Source organism: Prunus mume, linkage group LG2 (genome assembly GCF_029339155.1).
Source record: "Prunus mume cultivar Tortuosa linkage group LG2, ASM2933915v1, whole genome shotgun sequence".
In the NCBI taxonomy this organism is placed as follows: domain Eukaryota; kingdom Viridiplantae; phylum Streptophyta; class Magnoliopsida; order Rosales; family Rosaceae; genus Prunus; species Prunus mume.
The window spans coordinates 9977981-9991227 of NC_142699.1; the positions used below are offsets into that span (position 1 = coordinate 9977981).

At 38.3% G+C, this 13247-nt stretch overlaps 3 protein-coding genes and 1 non-coding gene across 4 annotated transcripts; 2 read left to right on the top strand and 2 right to left on the bottom strand.

The window, feature by feature from the left end:
* Positions 1–2488: 2488 nt before the first annotated feature.
* TRNAF-GAA (transfer RNA phenylalanine (anticodon GAA)) lies at positions 2489–2561 on the bottom strand. The gene has a single exon. It is a non-coding gene; the product is annotated as a tRNA-Phe (tRNA).
* A 163-nt stretch (positions 2562–2724) lies between these two features.
* LOC103320169 (large ribosomal subunit protein eL37) lies at positions 2725–3598 on the top strand. Its single transcript, XM_008221800.3, has 3 exons — positions 2725–2864; positions 2983–3118; positions 3270–3598. Exons 1-3 carry the CDS (start codon positions 2862–2864, stop codon positions 3419–3421), a joined length of 291 nt encoding a protein of 96 aa, XP_008220022.1. The 5' UTR covers positions 2725–2861; the 3' UTR covers positions 3422–3598.
* A 162-nt stretch (positions 3599–3760) lies between these two features.
* Positions 3761–6440, bottom strand: LOC103320170 (P-loop containing nucleoside triphosphate hydrolases superfamily protein). The gene is made up of 4 exons (XM_008221801.2): positions 5749–6440; positions 5283–5352; positions 4670–4832; positions 3761–4313 (listed from the first exon to the last, which is right to left on the bottom strand). The coding sequence occupies exons 1-4, from the start codon at positions 6296–6298 to the stop codon at positions 4095–4097; spliced, it is 1002 nt and encodes a 333-aa protein (XP_008220023.2). The 5' UTR covers positions 6299–6440; the 3' UTR covers positions 3761–4094.
* Positions 6441–7023: 583 nt separating this feature from the next.
* LOC103320172 (adaptin family protein) lies at positions 7024–13247 on the top strand. Its single transcript, XM_008221802.2, is given in 13 exon segments — positions 7024–7314; positions 7844–8360; positions 8513–8637; positions 9315–9513; positions 9877–10105; positions 10285–10451; positions 10684–10893; positions 11412–11522; positions 11659–11835; positions 12072–12183; positions 12186–12523; positions 12622–12723; positions 12725–13247. Coding segments are annotated over 13 exon segments (2529 nt in total). The 5' UTR covers positions 7024–7261; the 3' UTR covers positions 12914–13247.

The following is a 13247-nucleotide window of genomic DNA, read 5'->3' on the forward strand; positions in this document are numbered from 1 at the left end:
TTTGTTTCTTCTTTCGTCTTTTTAAACCCTCTTTCGTCTTTTTAAACCCAATAAAACCACCCAATTTGTGAAAGCTGCAAAGCAATTATAATTGAAGCATTACAAAGAACAAAAATTGTTAAAGTGAGGAATCAACTGTGGACGGGAGATCCGGAAAGGAAAAGGGCAAGCTAGAGAGGGAGAGGGAGAAAGGGAAGGGAGGAAGAGGAGGGATAGAGGAGTGGGTCTGCGAGGGAGGAGGGAAAGAGAACACACGGGGAGGGACAGAGAGAGATATTTAGAATTATTTATAAAAAGACTTGAGTTGCTTTATTTATTTATTTATTTTTTAAGGATTTTAAGTTTTAAAAATATTTTAAAAATATTATGTTATATTAAAATTACGTGGCTTTATTTCATTGGATGCTTGGGCTCTACAAATGTGCTACGTCAGCAATTTTATAAAAAATTTGACGGAAGCTAACAACATAGACCATTTTGATGTGTGGAGGGTAACTTTAAGGACCATTAGTATCACAAAAAAATGTTAGGAACGAAAGGTGATAATTTCACAAACCTCAAAGAACGTTTGTGATAAAAATCCAAAAAATAATAAATCAAGGTACTTTGTCGTCATAGGGAATAATCTTGTTTGTCCTCAGAAATTACTTTTCAAACCATGAAATTCAAGAAAAAGACAGAAAGATCGTGATGAGTCTTTGTACTCACCGGTGTGGTGTGAGCCAAAAAAAACCCGAGTGTCAAAGTCAGTTTCTGAGATTGAGATTAGGGTTGTCCAAATCAAATAAAACGTTATCTCATGTTGGTGGAGGATGCTGCATTTGACATTAATTGGGGGTGTTGTTGCCCTTTATGTCACGCATCCAGTTAATTAGTCGTTTGACTTGGGATGTGAGAGATATTTGCCCAAAAATGTGTGGGTATGATCTTCTAGATTGTTATTGTCCAATAATATGAAAGATTTTAGTGATCAATGTTGATCCTATTGTGAAGGCTTTTTGCCCATAGATTAGCTTGAGTTGCTTTATTTATTTAGTCTTTTTTTTTATAATGGATTTTAAGTTTTAAAAATATTATATTATATTAAACCACGTGGCTCTATTTCATTGGATGCGTGGGCTCCACAGATGTGCTACATCAGCAATTTTATAGAAAATTTGACGGAAGCTAACAACATAGACCATATTGATGTGTGGATGGTAACTTTAAGGACCGTTAGTGTCGCAAAAAATGTTAGGGACGAAATGTGATAATTTTGCAAACCCCAGAGACCGTTTGTGATAAAAATCCAAAAAATAATAAATCATGGTACTTTGTTGTCATATGGAATAATCTTGTTAGTCTCTGGAAATGACTTTTCAAACCATGAAATTCAAGAAAAAGACAGAAAGATCGTGATAAGTCTTTATACGCACCGGTGTGGTGTGAGTCAAAAAACCCCCGATGTCAAAGTCAGTTTCTGAGATTGAGGTTAGCGTTGTCCAAATCAAATAGAACGTTACCTCATGTTGGTGGAGGATGTTGGTTTTTTTATTTTTTATGTCCTATTAGTAGATGATCGTCGTAGGGGGCTGCATTTGACATTAAATGGGGGTGTTGTTGCCCTTTATGTCAATCATCCAGTTAATTAGCCGTTTGACTTGGGATGTGAGAGATATTTGCCCAAAAATGTGCGGGCATGATCTTTGAGATTGTTATTGTCCACTAATGTGATCAATGTTGATCCTGTTGTGAAGGCTTTTTGCCCATAGATTAGTATTGTTGGACTTGCTTTGCGGAGCCCAAGTGGGAATGGTCTTTAACCCATGGCCACAAAGTTCACGCTTGGGCTTTACATACGTGGATATGGCCTGGACGCTTAATGGGCCATATTGGACTTCCCTCACAACCCGTGTGAGGACTAGCAAAGCTCACGCTCCTATTAATTATGGTAGAGGAATCGACCTCGACCTGTTGGGAGGCCCTTACATCACTTTTTCTCCGCATTCATGAGGATGAGATGTGGCAATTATCTTTGCATATGCTTTTCAGTTTACAATGAACAGGAAAAATGTATTCACAATAGGTTGTGGAACTTTTTTTTTTTTTTTCTTCTTCTATATATATATAAAGCAAAAGGCAAAGAATGATGAAACATTCAAAATATCATAAAATGCCCTTAGTTAATTCAAACATTAAGAATTAAAATTATTAATTAAATGAAGATAATATGATAAATTCATAGTTTTGTATATTAAAAAATTAAAATTAAAATAAAATCATATAATAAGTCATTCTTTTATGGAACATAACTAACTATATAATATCTTAATTCTAAAAATAAAATAAATAAATAAACGCATGTGCCAAAGTATACAATAAAAGGAAAATATATTTGCAGGAATTGAGAAGAAAGAGGTTAAAAAGGAAAAATTATTTGCAGAAATTCAGAAGAAATAGGTCTTAAATAAAGATATTCAGAATAAATAAGTTAAAAATGAAACAAAAATGCGGTGAGCGTGGATCGAACACGCGACCTTCAGATCTTCAGTCTGACGCTCTCCCAACTGAGCTATCCCCGCAGATGTCTTATAGTGAACTTCTTTTTTTTATTTATTTGCTAGTTTACGTATTTCCTGTATAGATTTAATGGCCGATTACGCTTTGCCAGGGCTTTGGAACGCTATATAATAAAATGGGCTTCATTGGACCTGGCTAGTGGGCCCCTTAAATGTGAAGCCTGTGAAATCTTTTGGGCCCAATTATTGAAGAGAAACCCTAATCGAGCCGAAGATGATGACTATATAAATCGCTAACTCTTTGTCCGCGAGAATTTTCCCGCAACAACTCCGAATCTAGGGTTTCTCTCTGCAACTGAAGATATGGTACTCTCTCTGATCTTTCTCTTTCCCCCTCTCTCTCTCTCACTCCCTATCTCTTGCTTTGACATCGTCTCATTTATATTTGTCATTAAAATGGTGTGAATTTGGGAATATGAATTAGGGCAAAGGAACAGGCAGCTTCGGAAAGAGAAGGAACAAGACCCACACGCTGTGTGTGCGATGCGGACGCAGAAGCTTCCACCTCCAAAAGAGTCGTTGCTCAGCTTGTGCTTACCCCGCAGCCCGCCTCAGAAAATGTACCCAAATTCTCTATTTTTATTTTAATTTTCTGAATTATTAATAAGTATGCAATTATGCAAATTTGAATTTTGATATTAATTATGCAAAATTGAATTTTGATATTAATTATGCAAATTTGAATTTTGATGAACTCTCTGCCAATTTCAGACAATTGGAGTGAGAAGGCGCTGCGCAGAAAGACGACCGGAACTGGGCGTATGAGGTACCTTCGCAATGTTCCAAGGAGGTTCAAGAGCAACTTCACAGAAGGCACACAGGCTGCTCCAAGGCGCAAGGGAACTGCTGCTGCTGCTTCATAAGATTTCAGAGCCCACCCACCCAGCATTTGCGTTGTTATGGTTTTTATTTTCGTTTTGTTGTCTTGATAGTCTTGAATTTTCACTCAAACAAGTTTTGGATCGTTATAATATCAATTGCTCCTTGTGTTGTTGAAGAGTTAGTTTTGATACTGAATGGAAATTACTTTGTTAAATCTACCTCTTATTGTGCTTGTTGGTTGCTATAAAAATTTCCCAAATTTTTTTCACGTTTATGGTCCGCAATTATGAACAAGTTCATGCGGTTCTACCCAACTGTTGCATAGAATCTGTATAAAGGGTTTGCACAGAATCAGTATAAAAAACGCACAGGGAAAAGAATTGAGCTACAAGATTCTGATATCTGAACTTAAAGAATGCTTTTCAGCAGATTTACAGTACGAAAACAGAATCACCAAGAACCCGTATTTTCATTTCAACAAGAACAAAATTGGTCTACAATGCTATAACAAAATGAGCACATTTCCTCCCCCTTTCTCCGTCAGAATGTGCGGTTGCCAAATTTGAGGAATTTTGAGGAATTCGTGTTTAGGCGAATTACAAAGCTTTAGGGTTTAGCAGATGACAATATCTCTTGATGCTTCTTGTACTCCCATGCATCGACGACTCTGATAACATACCTACTCGAGGGTAGAAAGGCATGATTCTGGTTTTCCTAGTGCTTGAGCCAGTAATTCCGCAGCTGGGCCATATGCAATAGCATCTCGTCACGACCCTGATTGGTTAAGCTGCTGGTCATAATCCATGGCGGCACTGTCTCAAAGAAGCCACTTATTAACTCCTGGAAATCCTGCACATTTTCTTCTGCTTTTTTTCCTCCATGCCTTTTCTTCTTCCGCTTGTCGCATTTAGTGAATATCAAAGTCATAGGAATCTGAAAGAGCATATAGTCACCTCTGATCATCATCTCTTTTAAAGCAGGGAAGATGCATATGCAAGCAGGTTCAAGAACGTATCTATTTCCTTTTCACAAATATTAAGTTACAGCCAGCCAAAGGACATGCCCTCATTCCCATCTTAAAAACGATGAAACTTTTTATTCGGCGAGTTGAATTTTGGGAGGAAACTTAAAATTAGAACAAGCATGTATGTTTCATCATAACGAACAAAAAATAAGAAATAAATGTAGTCAATGAGAAAAGTGCCTGGACAGCTACAATTATTCAATTTGAGTCATTATGTTCCCCCATATAATCATTTACCAGCATAAGTGTAAAGAAAGGATATTACCTGATTCTGACCCAGCCAACTAGCATATTCCAGATCAATTTTCTTGGCAGGAATGCTAGCATCAATGAGAAGGAAAACCGAAACCAACGTTGATCTATTCAGGAAGTAGTCTTTAGTAAATTTCACCCAATCAGTTCTAAGTTCTTGCGGTGCAGCTGCATACCTGTTCAGGTTACACAAAGCACAAAGATAAGACCATCAGTTTGAAACACGCATAAGGGAGAATCAGAAGTTTCTTTTGAACATAATCATTGTGACCTACTCCGAATCCTAGATTAATGCAAACTGTGAAGAGACTAAAGCAATAAGGATGCACGCCCTCACAGCTCTCACGATACACAATGCACAAAGATAAGACCATCAGTTTGAAACAAGCATAAGGGAGAAATCAGAAGTCCCTTGTTGAAACAAGCATAAGGGAGAAATCAGAAGTCCCTTGTTGAAACAAGCAATAAAGCTGCACGCCCTCACAGCTCTCACAGCTCTCACAGCTCTCACAAATCTTAAATCTTTCATTATAACAATCATCCAAAGTGTCACATTACTTCTTCACATCTTCTCAATGAACAAAAAAGGACCACAGAAATCAAATATACATAGCTTTCAGCCATACCCGTAGCCTGGCAAATCCACCAGGTACCAGCTATCATTGATCCGAAAATGATTGATACATTGTGTTTTCCCTGCAAAAAAAAAAAGAAAAAGAAGAAGAATGATCTGAGTAGTGAATTACAAATCAAGATGCTAGAATGCATTGTCAATGCAAATACCAAAACGCCACAATGCCATTCATTACCACCTACTAAACTAGATGCAAAGATTAAGGTAACTCAAATAAACTAACCTAACACATTGACAACACAAGAAAGCAAAGCAACAACACTGTCCATAAATTTGTTGAATTTTATGGCAAAAAATTCATCAAACAACCAAACCAATTAACAAAAAACACTATTCCTTGTTGGGTTTTCCTCACCATAATAAAAAAGTGCCAACAACAAGCATAAGACTTAGAACAATGAAACCAGCCCAAAATGAAAAATTGAAAATATTGAATTCACAGGGTAAATAATACTGACCAGGTTTCTTGGAGGTTAAAGCGAGCTTCTTTCGGCGCACAAGCGAGTTGAGCAGAGAGGACTTCCCGACATTGGAGCGACCCACAAGAGCAAACTCAGGGAGACCGTCAGCAGGGCAATCCTCAGTCCTCACACTGCTCTTCACAAACTCGGCTTGGTTCACCTGAGCGTCTCTGGCGTACTTGCTGAGCAGAATATTGGACCCTTTCAAGATTCTCGTGCTCAGAGCACCGGTGTCGGTGTACTTGACCGCGGTTTCAGGAGGCACGAAGAGCTTCTCGAGCGGGATTTCGATGTGAGTTTCGAATTCTGGATGGATTTCGATGGGGGTCTCGAATTCTTGAGGAATTTCGACGTGGGTTCCGGGGAATTGGGAAATGGGGATGGGCTCTGAGGCTGAGAGGGCCGATTTGGGTGCGGAGAAGAGTTTGGAGGTGAGGATTGGGTGGAGAGTGGTGGCGATGTTGAAGGTGGGGGTTTTGGGTTTTGAGAAGAGAGAGAAATGGTTGCAGAGAGATATGTGAGTTCTTGGGAGGTGAAGAAGAACCATCTCTGCAGCCTGTTGTGCTGTTTTTTGGGTCTCTATAGTCTGGAAGTAGCCATGAACTGCTGAGTTCTGCTCTGTTTTGTTGGGTTTGGAGGCCAGAACTGATAAGAGGGAAAAAATCTTCGGTTAGCGGGGACTTGACGAGGGAAGGAACAACTATCCATTCATTAGAACAGGAAACGGTGCGTTTACATACAAGAAAATAAAGGCAAAACATCACCTTTGCTTTATGTAATTTGTCACATTTTTCACTTCGATACTTGTAGTTTCAATTATGACAATTTGACTGATGTAGTTTGATGTCCCACAATTCAAGAACACAATCAAATTTCTGTCTAATTTTTTAATAACAAAGTAAGCATGTATTCTGACGTGTAGATATATTGTGAAATTTTAAATGAAATTGGAAGAAATTTGACATAATTTGTAATGTGACACTGAATTACGAGGATATCAAACTATAAGAATCAATTTGTCAAAATAAACTAAAAAAATCGAAGTGGAATTTTTTTGCAAATATTCAAAGTTGGAATCCATTGAATGAAAAAAGAAAATGTGTATTCTCTATAAAAAAAAAATGTAATTCGGTTGTTTTATATGAAATTGTTGGGCTAGCAAGGCCAATAGTCTTTAGTATATGCCCATTGGGCTAAGTCTTTTGTTTTTATTGTTGTTTGGGCCTCAAGCCTCCAGTTTTGGACCACCAGAAAAGCTAAAAGAGAAGAAGGAAAGCCGGACACAGTTGAGAACGGGAGACGCGAGAATATGCAGAGAAGCAGTCTGATCTAGCCACGTCAAGATCGTCGTGAAGAAAAAGTTTCTCTCACCAGAGTGAAGGTGGAAGATTCATCCTCAAAGTTTTCAACTTTATTTCTGAGATTTACTGCCCAACTCTGCGTCCTCGGTTAGATCTCCGAACGCACTGTACACTCCCATAGCCGTGGCTGACTTCAATTCCGATTGGTCATGGCTCCTCCGGCACAGTCTCAGCGATCTTCGTCACCGTCTCAGCCTTCCGGGTAAGTCCAGATTCTCTCTCTCTCTCTAAACCCTAGTCCCTCCTAATTCCTGTTTGGTTTCCGAGAAAGGTTTTTGATAGAAAATGACAAACAACAGAGGAATTTCGATTAGTGAGTTTACAATGGGACTAGTTTTTAGTGGTTCGAAAGCATGCGTGTTTTTACTCCTATTCAGAAATAAGTGAATGTGCCAGCCCATATGCATCGATCATCCAAATGCTAACAATCACTCTATCTGTTAATTTGGTTACTGAGGAACTGTGCAAAAGAGGTTGAATTAATTAACTTCTTACAAGAAACCAAGCACAGCTGAATTCACATTCATTGATAATATTTATGGCTTATGCTGCTCTGATTTTGGTGCATCTTGGAAAACTTTATTTGAACTTAGAAAGCAGGATATACCACAAGGGTTTCAGCATTTGCCCAGAATCAGACGTTGCATGGTTTAATCTGACTAGCAACATGCATGTCCGTTAATCAATTACTTGTACTTTGAATCTGAGCTCAAATGTTGCTTTCCAAGCAGAAAAGGCGAAGTTGCCGATGTGAAATCACAGCTCCGGAATCTAGCAGGCAGCCGGGCTCCGGGAGTAGATGATTCAAAGCGGGAGCTATTCAAGAAGGTTATCTCTTACATGACAATCGGCATTGATGTCTCTTCTGTCTTTGGCGAGATGGTCATGTGTTCAGCAACATCGGATATCGTTTTGAAGAAAATGTGTTATCTCTACGTTGGGAATTATGCAAAGGTCAATCCGGACCTTGCGCTTCTGACGATCAATTTTCTTCAAAGAGATTGCAAGGATGCGGACCCGATGATCCGAGGACTTGCATTGAGGAGCTTGTGTTCGCTACGGGTGGCAAACCTGGTGGAGTATTTGGTGGGGCCCTTGGGTGCAGGTTTGAAGGACAATAATAGCTATGTGAGGATGATAGCAGTTATGGGGGTTCTCAAATTATATCATATATCAGCTTCAACTTGTGTTGATGCAGATTTCCCAGCAATGCTTAAGCATTTGTTGCTTAATGACCGTGATACACAGGTGATTGTTGCTAAACACTATTTCAGATTATTTCCATATTCTAGTTTCTTAAATTTTGCCTCAAAGTTTTCTCCATTTTATAACATTACAGATGTTCAGGAAGTTTTCGTATGTTCTTTTAGTTAGGCACTCTCATATTCTTATATTCTCAGGTGGTTGCAAATTGTTTGTCTGCCTTACAAGAGATTTGGAGCTTAGAAGGAAGCACGTCTGAGGAAGTATCCAGGGAGAGAGAAATTTTGCTCAGCAAGCCAGTTATATATTATCTTTTGAATAGGTAGGTTCTCCATGAACTGACCATTAAACTAATTCTGCATCTTGTCTCTGGGATCCACAATTTCGTGAAAGTTAAATCTTAATTGGTTTAGTGTTATGAGAAGCACTTTCTACTGATCTTGTGGTCAAGTTTAGATGGTCAGAATATTGGGCACGTTACTTTCTAAGAACTTTTTTGATTATGTAGTGACTTGCACACTATGACATGGAATCTGAGCATGGTTGTAAATTTAAATCAAAATCTCAAATAGGTGAAATAAAATAAAAGCGTGACAAAATTAATGCTGTGGTTAAAGTGATGAAAAAATAATACCTTTTGATTGGGGAATTTGATGTGATTTAGGATATGATTTGGAAATGTGATATGGGATTTCTCTTTATAATTTGCCCATGGAGCTCTTCCTACATAATTGAATTATCGTGAATACTGAAACCAGCTGTTACTTCCTCTCTCTCTCTTCCATATGGATTCTGCATCATGATGTCGTAGTGAATTTAATTTATCTAATGGTGGGTCTTCCCCATGCCACATAGCGCATAAGTAGAAAGCCCAAGTAATATGGGGTTGGTGCTCACCTGGGGCCATTATTCTTCAAAATGAAATTAATGTCAATTCCATTCAACTGAATTAGTGTCAAGAAAACAGCAGTTGAGTTTGGTGCATGTTCTCTTATGCAGGATCAGGGAGTTTAGTGAATGGGCACAATGTCTTGTACTTGAGTTGGTAGGTAAATATGTACCTGCAGATAGCAATGAGATATTTGATGTCATGAATCTGCTCGAGGATAGACTTCAGCATGCAAATGGTGCTGTTGTCTTAGCAACCACAAAAGTATTTCTTCAATTGACTCTGTCAATGACTGATGTTCATCAGCAGGTAGGCATAAATAAATTCGCTTCCTTTTTTCTTTTGAATTTGGAACTTAAAAAGTAGGTAGAAATGTAGCTTTTTATGTGTTACAAAGGGAAACCTCTTGTAGTTGCATAATCATATAGGAGCTACCATATATAGAAGAACTTTTCGCTGTTAGTCTCCACATTCCTTGTTTTTTTTTATTAGATGAAAATTAATCATTGTAGTATACAAACTAATTCTAGTTTGAAAAAGAAATATGCTTACAGGATCTGATGGTTTTGACTTCTATGCCAGTGTTGCATTTTGCCCCATCTTGTTTTACTTGTGCTATTTTTATGAGAACCACTTCTCTAACGAAAGCTTTGTTTTATTTTCACTGGCTAGGTATATGAACGCATTAAAGCTCCTCTCCTGACCTTAGTGAGTTCGGGAAGTCCAGAGCAATCTTATGCAGTTCTAAGCCACCTGCATCTTTTGGTGACTCGTGCACCATTCATATTTTCTTCAGACTATAAACACTTCTATTGCCAGTACAATGAGCCATCTTATGTTAAAAAGTTGAAGCTTGAGATGTTGACTGCAGTGGCAAATGAGAGCAACACTTATGAAATTGGTAAGAAAACACCACCTGAAATTAATTACAGATTCTCGAGCAATTGTCTGTTTGTGCATCTGTGTGTGACATGGTAAAATCCGCCTTGTTTGTGGTGACCCACTCTTTGGTCACAGGTACTGTTATTCTTGTTAGCTTTCAAGTATGATTGATGCATGACCTTCTTCGTTTCATTTCAGTGACGGAATTATGTGAATATGCTGCAAATGTTGATATTCCCATTGCAAGAGAGTCAATCCGTGCAGTTGGGAAAATAGCTCTACAACAGTATGATGTGAATGCAATTGTTGATCGGCTTCTTCAATTCCTGGAGATGGAAAAGGACTATGTAACTGCTGAAGCTCTGGTAAATCATCATGTTTGAATCCTGTGTGGTACTTATAACGGTAAATCTAAGTGCACCAGTTAACTGTGGCACATTCCTGAATGATATATTAAAATGGCTAAGAGATAGTAGAGTTCAGTTAAATATATTTATAAAAGAAGAAATGAAAATAAAAGCAAAGAAATAACATGATCAATTTTATATACCCAGATAGCTTGCCAGATTCCCTCAATTTTGGAGTTCCTTTATACAGGTTCTTGTAAAAGATCTGCTGAGGAAATATCCACAATGGAGTCATGATTGCATTGCAGTTGTTGGGAACATCAGCAGCAAAAACGTTCAAGAACCCAAGGCCAAGGCAGCTCTTATATGGATGCTTGGGGAGTATTCTCAGGAAATGCACGACGCACCTTATATTTTAGAGAGTTTGATAGAAAATTGGGAGGATGAGCATTCGGCTGAGGTAATTTATTAAGTTGCGATTCTGTTCCCTCTTTATTACGCCTTCTTTTTACCTTTTTTTTTTCTAAAGAAAATATTTATGAGCCACGGTTTATTGGTCAATGTCTTCACTTCATGTATTAAAAACAAGATATTTAAATTATTATTTTGTTCAGGTGAAGTGTTTATTCACTTGTTTGATGAAGATCCATATCCTGGTTGGCCTCTTTTTGGTTCTAAATTACTCAGAATATTCCTGTTTTGTATTAAAACAAAAAGTAGCATTGCAGTCTCTATGGAACGACCAATGTGGTTTCAAATCCTACTGCTTGGAAATTCATAAAAAACAAGGGTTGAGTGTTGGTATATATTTAAATGCACATAAGGTGGGATCTTTGTGGATATGTATGATCTTTGGGATTATAGGATCTTTGTGGTCTTCTTGCATTTTGCAGCTACAGATATGCTTTTGAACCTCTAATGGTAAAAATTCCTCAATTGAACCTCTGATTTGAGTGATGGGACGGTTTCATTGCACAGGTTCGCTTACATCTACTCACAGCAGTGATGAAGTGCTTTTTTAAGAGGCCACCTGAGACTCAGAAATCCTTGGGAGCTGCACTGGCTGCAGGTCTTGCTGATTTTCACCAGGTGCATGTTGTTGGGTTTTGTTGTTATTTTATACAGTTAACTTTAAAGTATTCCATATGTACGTTTGTTTTCTTTTCGCGAGAAAGTTTGTTGTATTTTGTTTAGGAACGTTCAATAAACTTTTAGTTGGTTGCAGGATGTTCATGATAGAGCCTTATTCTACTACAGGCTTTTGCAATATAACATAAGTACAGCAGAACAAGTGGTGAACCCTCCAAAGCAAGCTGTTTCTGTCTTTGCTGATACCCAGAGCAGTGAAATCAAAGATCGGATATTTGATGAATTTAACAGTTTGTCTGTTGTATATCAGCAGGTAGTAACAATTCTCCTCCCTTGTAAATGGTTTCAGATTAAAAAAAAACAACACTTCCTGTCCCTTTCCTGGGTATCAGGATAGGCAAACGCATACAATACATGTATGAATATAAGTTTTCATCATACGTTGCTCATTTTATTTAATTGATGGTGGTATTTTGGCTTTTTTACAACGTATTAAAAGTTTTGTTGAAGGCAGGCCACAAACAGACTGACATTTTGAAATGCTTGCAGCCATCGTACATGTTTACTTATAAGGAACACAGAGGGCCCTTTGAGTTTTCAGATGAAATTGGAAATTTATCTATTGGGACAGAATCTGCAGATACTGTTGCTCAAGCTCATAGGTTGAGGCAAATGATAAGGATCTTCTTTTAAGTACCTCGGAGAAGGAAGAGACAAGAGGTCTCAATAACAATTCTTCTGCATATAGTGCTCCTTCATATGATGCTTCGTCAGTGTCTGTTCCCACTTCTCAAATGTCAGAGGTGGCGATTTCAAATCCCTCTGTGCCAGGAAATGCTCCACAGTCTGGCTTTGCAATTGATGATCTACTTGGCTTGGGTCTACCTGCTGCACCTGCGCCTTCACCTTCACCTCCTCCTTTGAAGCTTAACCCAAAAGCTGTTCTGGATCCAACCACTTTTCAGCAGAAATGGCGCCAACTGCCGATATCGTTATCACAGGTATTCCATATTTGGCCTGCATAATGTTTGTATCAGCATTTATTTCAATGTTGTTTTTTAATTTTTTGTTTACAAATGGCATCTATAATTTGGTGCAGGAGTATTCAATTACGCCTGAAGGAGTTGCAGCATTGACAACGCCTCAAGCACTCCTGCGGCATATGCAAGGCCAAGCCATTCACTGCATTGCATCCGGTGGCCAAATCCCCCAACTTCAAGTTTTTCTTCTTTGCACAAAAGGCAGAAGAATCTTCCACATTTTTGGTAGAGTGTATAGTCAACACATCATCCGCCAAAGCTCAAATAAAGATTAAAGCCGGTGATCAAAGTGCAACCCAGCCCTTTTCATCCGTGTTCCAATCTGCCTTGTCCAAATTCGGCATGCCATGAGTACATCAAGGTAAATCCTTAGCTGGAAGTAGATCACAAGTGATTAGTTTCCTCAGGAGACAAAAGGAAGAGAGAGAGAGAGAGAGAGTGTGATTTTGTAGCTGTAGATCAATCTACAATGAGATTGCATAGGGGGTGAGTTTTTTCTTTAAATGTTTTTTTCTTTCTTTCTTATGTTGTAAAACCTGAACATTGTTTCTGTTGTGCACCCCAACCACCACCCCCCAAGTTTCTGAAGCTTTCAATGTACCATGAGTGTAAAATTCGTGTATGTGATTCATTTTTAAGCAGGCACATTGGGCAGAATAAGTACTACATTTTTATTGTACAGAAA